The following is a 7,662-nucleotide window of genomic DNA, read 5'->3' as shown; positions in this document are numbered from 1 at the left end:
TTTCTACCCACTGTCGAGTCTGCACCGGAGGGGAATATTGTCGCTGTCAGCGAATATGTTTTATAACAGCATCGCACCCAGGATGCTATCTCGACATAGATTGAGAGGAGGAGGAGGAGGAGGAGGAGGACTGGGGGGAGGGAGGGAAGATGCCGCATCGAGCTCGCTAGGTATTGGATTTGTAATAGGGGCCACGATATAGGCGCACCCGCTCTTACCTTCGAAATTGCAAACCGTTTTCTTCGATGGGTGATATCGCAAAGTCTACCGGGTCGATTATTTGCACGGAGCAGAGGGCTACGTTCTCTCATACTCCTTTTCTTAAACGTCTAAAATTCTCTCTAATCGCCATTCGATATCATGTCAGTTTCTAAAAACTATAAGTATTATCGCCTTTTTCTTCTTTATATGACCTTCAATGTCCTTGTGTTATAGATCTTTGAATTCGTTTTAAGATTCTCTATCATGATACGAAAGCAAAAATATACCGATCCGTTTAAAAAAATGTCGGTGACCTTCAAATGTCTGAAGTACCTCCACCTGGTGAAAAACTATTATCACCACTGGACGACCCCCTTCGTACTGTGCAATTTTGTTCCAAGAAATGTTTTTGTAAAACTTATAGTTTAGAAAATATTTGAGGTTGTAATAGTTATTGCCCCATCCTGTATATGATACACGAAATATGATGATAATATTGAGACTGGAAGTAAATTATATATTCATATTTGTCTGTGTCTTTTATATGTATATCTGAATGGTCGACTGCACTTAAAAGCAGTGTTGATTTACGTTTACTGTTAATTTATACCATTCCAGCCAGTAATTATGAAAATGAGAGGACGCATAACCTAACTTTCTTAATTACTTTGCCTACCTGTGAAATAGCGTTAGAACAGAGGGCTTTGCAATAATTTATTATAATTGCACCCTCGCACCAGCCTCCTCAAGAATTTTTAATAAGAAACCCTTGAAATCTGCATAACGTATGTAACACACGTAACGATTACTTATAATTAAGAATATTCAATTGCAAATCAGTGAATCTGAAGAATTCTTCAGATCTGACTAACTTATAGTCAAATTATTTTCAAGTATGTGATTGGGAATAATTCTAGTCATAAATAGAGGAAATTTTATACTATTAACAAGTATTAATCAGTTACTTGGAAGCCAAGTTTGCAGCCTAGATTTAGGCAAGAATCGAAAATGTAGCATGGGAATGGAGATTCAGCTGGCGGGTACACGAAAATGGGTGGAAGTTCTGAGCAAGTTTCAGATTAGTTCTAAGCAGAATCTCGTTGAATCCCAACAAGACTGCTCCGGAATTAGACTTAGTTCGATTCGGTACAAGATATCACATAATAAAATTTAAATGAAGTCTCCATAAATCACCTAACTTATGCTAGAATTAAGTATTATAAACTCATACAACATGAAGAAAATGTAGTTTTCCATTTTCCATTTTGAATATCAACCCCAAAAATCGATTTAAGTAAGCTTTTTATGTTAACTCACGAGTCATATAAATGACTTAATATGATTATAAAAAAATATCACATAATAAAATTTAAATGAAGTCTCCATAAGTCTTCGAACTTATACTAGAATTAAGTATTATAAACTCATACAACATGAAGAAAATGTAGTTTTCCATTTTCCANCCTAAGATAAAAAATCCTGAGAGACAGAGTGTAGCTAACCTTCAAATAAACCTGAAGGTTTGTATGTATTAATTAAAATTCTTGTTGCATATCCAGGGTACGTGTTTTTCTGTGAGAATAGGGTAAGATTTCATGAAGAGACAGTACGGTATCTGGGAAAAATGTAAGAAAATAGAGAGCGGGTTTTATGCGGGGCACGTAAGTGCTGTTTATCGCGGAGAACGTTCCCGGACGTCTTCAGGTTCGAATTGTTTCGAAGGAAAATAGGGAGCGTCCGTGTAATACATACACCGGTACGCCCCGGACGTACGTAAACGAGACAGGGGCGGGTAGGGCGGCCGCGTTTGATTATGCGCGACACGTATTCTCAAACACAATCCTGCGACACTCGTAACGCAGGTGGAATTCGAGCCAGATAACTGAATTAATTAAGTCTCCTGCAAATGAGGAGATACCCGCGTAACAAAGCTGAATTAACACTAATTCACACGCGTGTACGTGTGACTCTGTCCCGCGACTCCGGCTTCACCCAATGAAAGGTGAATTTCCGGTTTCGACAAGATTAAGCAAAAACGCCGAAAAAAAGTAATTAATAATTGAATGCTTCATAAGATTTTCAACTATTATACATTCTTTCAATATCGAATCTCTTCATTATCTGCCATGCAGAAATCAATAAATGTTCAAGTATTCAATTTTTTATACACTAGCCTAATTTTACGCCTACACTAATTAGCCTACACTAATTTTATGTACTGCATCGATTTTAGTTACTCTGATACTAAATAAAAAATAGTACTAATTCAGTTAAGTTTAATAACAACTTGAAGAGCATCTAATAAATCATTATTATTGTTCTCAATTATAATACTCTCTCAAATTTAAGGTTGAATTGAACTATTTCATTTCTCAATTGAAATTTCTAATAGAAATGTACGAACGAATACTAATTGCGAATTGTAATATTTAACAGATTTTGTTGTATTCAATAAAAATGAAAAAATTGGTAAAATTTTATTATTTGTATACGTTCTTTTGGGTATAAAATGATTTGAAGTAACCCTAAAGTTCTTCTCTAATATAGCCGAAATCGTCTCGAGTTGCTGGTTCGCTCGAGCGCAAAAGGCCTCGAGTGCAAAGGGTTAATAACTCGACAATCATGCCTCGGACAACTTGTTTGCAAAGGAAAAAGTTGTTTAAAATCATCTCTGTTCCTCCCCTAACACTAGTTCTGGGACAGCCTGTGTATTTATATTTATAGGCTGTAAATGGACTTATACTTGTTTGTTAATAACTCGACAACCATGCCTCGGACAACTTGTTTGCAAAGGAAAAAGTTATTCAAATTACTTTCTTTTTGCTAACTAAAGTTAATGTTTAAGTATGCATTAACACGTAACGAAGATTTTTAAGTACATCTATCTACTGCTTGTGGCTGTAAATATTTCCCCTATCAATGGCAGACTGTAAAAAATTGTTCCACAATTTTGCTCTCTCAAATTCAAGGTTAAATTGACCTATTTCATTCCTCAATTGAAATAGAATAGATAGAAATCATTGATATCCTTTGATTGTGCTTGAAGTGCTTCCTACATCCAATTCAAAACTGATTCCTCAACTAATTTCTAACAGAAATCATTGATATCCTCTGATTACACTCCTTCGTCCTAATCCTAAGTCCTTCGTACATAAGATTAAAAAATTGCCTGATACAGACTTAACAGCGGATTTTTCTGCAAAGATAAACATTTTAAAGATAGAAGCATTGAAATACATTCAATTTACAGAAGCATTTATCATTTCTGCAGATAGAATTTTCCCTGAATCATTGAAAATTCCTATGAAGCAGTCGCAGTAAATATAAATATAGTTGCACTCACCTGAAGACTTGGATGACATCCTAATTCCAGTAACGTACGCACAACACCCGCGTGGCCTTTATTCACTGCCATATGAAGAGCCGTCTGTCGCCTCTTATTCCTGGCGTTTAAGTCAGCCCCAGCACCAGCTAATAACGCCATTACTCCAGGCTCGTCTCCAAAAGCCGCATGATGCACTGCCCTGTCACCGTCTTTATCCTCGATTTCAACATCCGCCTTGTAACGAAGGAGGATCTTGATGACTTCTAAATGACCGTTTTGACTTGCAGCTTGCAGGGCTGTATGGCCAGCGAACACGCCGTTCACGTCAGCTTCCGGCCTCTTCAAACACTCCTCGCACTTAGCAGCGTCGCCGTTCGCTGCAGTTTTCACTAATTCTTCGTTAACATCCCCGGAGACGTGCGTTTCAAACAATTTCTTTAACAACGCTGACAGCCGTTCGCCGCTGCTGTTACCCGGTGCGCTGCCGTCGTTGCTCGCCACTTTGGTAACAGCCTGAGGATTGTACGTCCACGAAGTCCCGCAGACTTCGACCTTCAAGTCCCCGTCGTGATATATTTGCAAAACTCTACCAATTTTTCCCATAGTCGGCGCCATCGCTTCGGCCCATTCTCCATGGCCACGTTGCAGCAGTTTAATCTTCTCTAAATCGTTGCAGATCTGCACTAATTCTCCCACGGCGAATGTTTGATTATCAGAACTTGAACTAGTAACCGGAACCCGGATTGGGACTTTCGTTAATACAGCAGGGTTGAAGGTCCATCGATTTCCACTCGGATATGATACGACGATGTCGTGGTCCTCGTCGATGCCAACGACAGTTCCTGTGGTACCGAGGCATTCGAACATCCCGTCTGTCCAGCCGCCATGGCCGTGCTGCAGCGACTGCACAATTTCTAATTCCAAATCGACGTTCACCTACGAGAATTGTTATTTAAGTATTTCGTATTTATTAAATTTATTCGTTGTTTATTAATATCACTGGAATGGTTAGTCACCTGGTCGCCAATTTGCAGCCCGTGGGGACCAGTACGACCAGGGCCCTGCTCGCCTAGTAATGGTAAATGATCTCTGTAAACTGTCTGGCCCTTAGCGTCGTTCACCACCTTCAAATCAGCCTGAAACATAAATAGTATAGTAAATTAGTATAGTAAGTTAGTCAGAAGGTCGTGGCCATGCCTGATGTATTAATGAATGAATAATTTTCGACCTACCATTCCTTCAAACCCGACGCGATACAAATTCTTGGCGCCGATATCCCAGATAACGTAAGCCGCAGAACGTGGACTGGCTGCTGACCAATCCTGAACTTCATTCACTTTACCCCTTCGACCATTCCCACCATCTTGATCTTCCCATTGCCAATCGACGCCTCTTACTACTCTCGCACCAGGAAAAATCCCACGAATCGCAATCTAATAAGAAAATAATTAACATTAACAAGTGTGTGGATTTAATTCATAGAAGAATTGATCATGATTGAAATTAATAAATACCTTTTTGCTTTTGCGCCTGGGTTCCAGTAAAACTCTCTCACTACCAGGAGTCGCAATGCGATAGAATCTGTGTCTCAAATGATGCTTATCTCCATGATAACAGATTGAACACAGATCATAATTCCCACATTCTGCACATTTCCAACGGATTCCGAAAATCGGCTGCTGCCTACAAGTGTCGCACATAGTACCGTCGTGTTTCACACCAGTTGGAGCTGAATCTAATATCCTCAGGTCGAAAGCACCAGAACAACGATAGTTCGCTGCTGTACCATTGTCCCAAACGACGACCACTTCTTCTGGGGATTCGAAATTTCTCACAGTCCCCACGTGGCCTTCCCCTCCATCCTGTGATCAAAAATATGAATTAAAATTATGTAAAATGTTTTAAAAACAGAATAATTATTATAGATTTATAATAAAATACATTGAAACATCATGTAAATGTGAAGTTTTATGCTTTAAGATAATCAGAACTGAACATAAGCAATTCTATTTGATATAATTTAATATAAAACAGTTCAACGATAGAAGAATTATAGTAGATTTATAATAAAATGTATTAAATATGAAAGAAATGATTGAAACATTAAGTAAACGTGAAATACTGTGACGCAGGATAACCTAAAACGCATGTATACAATTTTGTTTACAATGCCATGAAAAGTGAAAGTATATATGGGAAATAATAGAGAAAGACGATGTTTATTGACGATGATTGATTGATTTCAATTGTAATTTACGAGTTATGTGAAAGATCGTGTAGAATTCGGTTAACCTGTCAACTAACCTGTTTACCCCATTTCCAATCCGGCCCGCGGATCACTCGAGCACCGACACCCTCCATCATAAATCTGGTCGTACGAGTACCGGTACTCGCACCAGCCTCCATAATTCATTCACCGAGGAATCTTAACGAACGATATTAAAAACGAAACAACGCGCACTTTTACTTGGTATCACGAACAATGAAAAATACATGGAAATTCCATGCGGTAACCATAGTGAAGTTGGCCGCAGCGCGCTCTGACGTTAGTAACTTACAAATGGCGTTCGAAATCACTAACCGTGATTTTTCACGGTGATAAAATCGCGATCACGAGTCGTGATTAGACTCAATCACGGCTGTAATTAAGATTTTTGATAGTAAGTAGATTCTCTGTAATCATAATATTCACATTTATTCCATATCTACTAAAATTGCTTGAAATAGGTTACGATTTATGAGTTATAAGTTTGTTACTGATTAATTATTGTGTTTAAAGAAGATAATAAATTAGTACTCAGATCATCTCTTAATAGTCATTTTATTAAAACTTATATTAGAATACAGTCAATCTTGAAGAGGATGGAATGCTCGTTAGAATTAAATGAATATCAAAATGAATTTGCTATCGCGAAACATTTACATAAATATATTTACAATAGTTTACACATATATAAAACTTGGTGAGAATCACAGAGCTTCGTAATTGGTTTTATTACGTTCGTGTATGTACTTATCAGGCTTGAAGCGTGTGTGTACACCTTCTTCTACATACAACGTGTAGCTGAGGATATTGTAAATGGTTTTACAATTCAAATGGTAACACTGACTGACTGATCGTGTTTGTGGCAAAAGTTACATCGACTAACTCTACGAACAACGTGATATACCACAGTATTAGGTATTGGGAATTGACACATTTACCAGCGACCCCGAGCATGGCGCATGAGGAGAATAGTAGTGGGGATCAAAAAACGGGCGAAAAAGAGGGGAAGCGAGCAGTGCGCGACAAATTCTGAGATTCTTGCGTCTCAGGCCTCCCTCCATACACGGTAAAGTATTGAGATGCGCAGAACAATCAAAAACTGAACTATGCCTGTTCCTAGACTCTCGGGAACACGAGTGTAGATTTTTAGGGCCACGAGTATAATTCCTGGCTTCTCGTCGCCATGATGGTTAGCAATATCTATTGACCCCTGTGTCAATTCCCAATACTATGGTGATACTTCAAACACTTTTGGCATTTGTTCTCCTTTTACACTCTTAAGATATCACAATTATCCTTTGTTTCTACTTAATAATAATTATTATTCACTATTAAGTTCAGTTATGCACTCAAACGATTCTAAGAAATCATTCATACATATCACACTCTTGTCTTTGCACTGTTCCCCATTCACGAAGTTGGTCCCGATTAGCCTATAGTTTAGCGCCATCGGCGTTTATTATGTCACTTCCCAGACGGTTGATCCGTCGTCATTTCTATTGTGTCTGGAAGTGACGTCGACGTGGGCGTCTAAACCGTCGCTAATTTTACTAAAACGTCTCGCCCAACTGCCTCTTCCACCCCCGGCAGCCCTCCCTATACTCCCTGCTTCCCTCAGCATCGATAGAATGTCGTCTTCGTCCTCTCTGCTCTTTATGCCTTTTTCATACTTAGCCTCCTGTGCTAGTAGTCGTTCTCGTTGTAATTGGGTGGACAGAGGCTGAGGCACTGCTGGTATTACGTAACTCATTATCCCAGTCAATGCGAAAACCTAATTAAAAATTGAAGTGTATCTTAAAAATTATTTTTTTATAATTATTATTGATTATTAACACTAGAAAGACTGAAACTTAGTATATACCTATATTGC

The 7,662-nt window shown here is 38.5% G+C and overlaps 2 protein-coding genes across 2 annotated transcripts in view; both read right to left on the bottom strand.

Annotated features, from left to right (window-relative positions):
- Positions 1 to 6,045, bottom strand: part of mib1 (E3 ubiquitin-protein ligase mind bomb 1) — a gene marked incomplete at its 3' end in the record, with an annotated part of 16,088 nt that extends 10,043 nt beyond the window's left edge. The window contains exons 1-5 of the mRNA XM_018022875.2: positions 5,831 to 6,045; positions 5,041 to 5,388; positions 4,759 to 4,959; positions 4,543 to 4,662; positions 3,545 to 4,462 (exon numbers count right to left, since the gene is read on the bottom strand). Of these exons, the coding sequence (XP_017878364.2) occupies positions 3,545 to 4,462; positions 4,543 to 4,662; positions 4,759 to 4,959; positions 5,041 to 5,388; positions 5,831 to 5,932 (1,689 nt within the window). The remainder of the gene's footprint in view (positions 1 to 3,544; positions 4,463 to 4,542; positions 4,663 to 4,758; positions 4,960 to 5,040; positions 5,389 to 5,830) is intronic.
- Positions 6,046 to 6,377: 332 nt separating this feature from the next.
- Positions 6,378 to 7,662, bottom strand: part of LOC108623962 (anoctamin-8-like) — a gene marked incomplete at its 5' end in the record, with an annotated part of 3,620 nt that continues 2,335 nt past the window's right edge. Inside the window, one exon of the mRNA XM_026812725.1 lies at positions 6,378 to 7,563. Within this exon, the coding sequence (XP_026668526.1) occupies positions 7,252 to 7,563 (312 nt within the window). The remainder of the gene's footprint in view (positions 7,564 to 7,662) is intronic.

The sequence above is a fragment of the Ceratina calcarata genome, unplaced genomic scaffold (assembly GCF_001652005.2).
Source record: "Ceratina calcarata isolate Rehan_Ccalc_2016 unplaced genomic scaffold, ASM165200v1 scaffold295.2, whole genome shotgun sequence".
NCBI classification, from domain to species: domain Eukaryota; kingdom Metazoa; phylum Arthropoda; class Insecta; order Hymenoptera; family Apidae; genus Ceratina; species Ceratina calcarata.
Note: the sequence above shows the minus strand (reverse complement) of the source record. Positions and strands in the feature narration are given on the sequence as shown.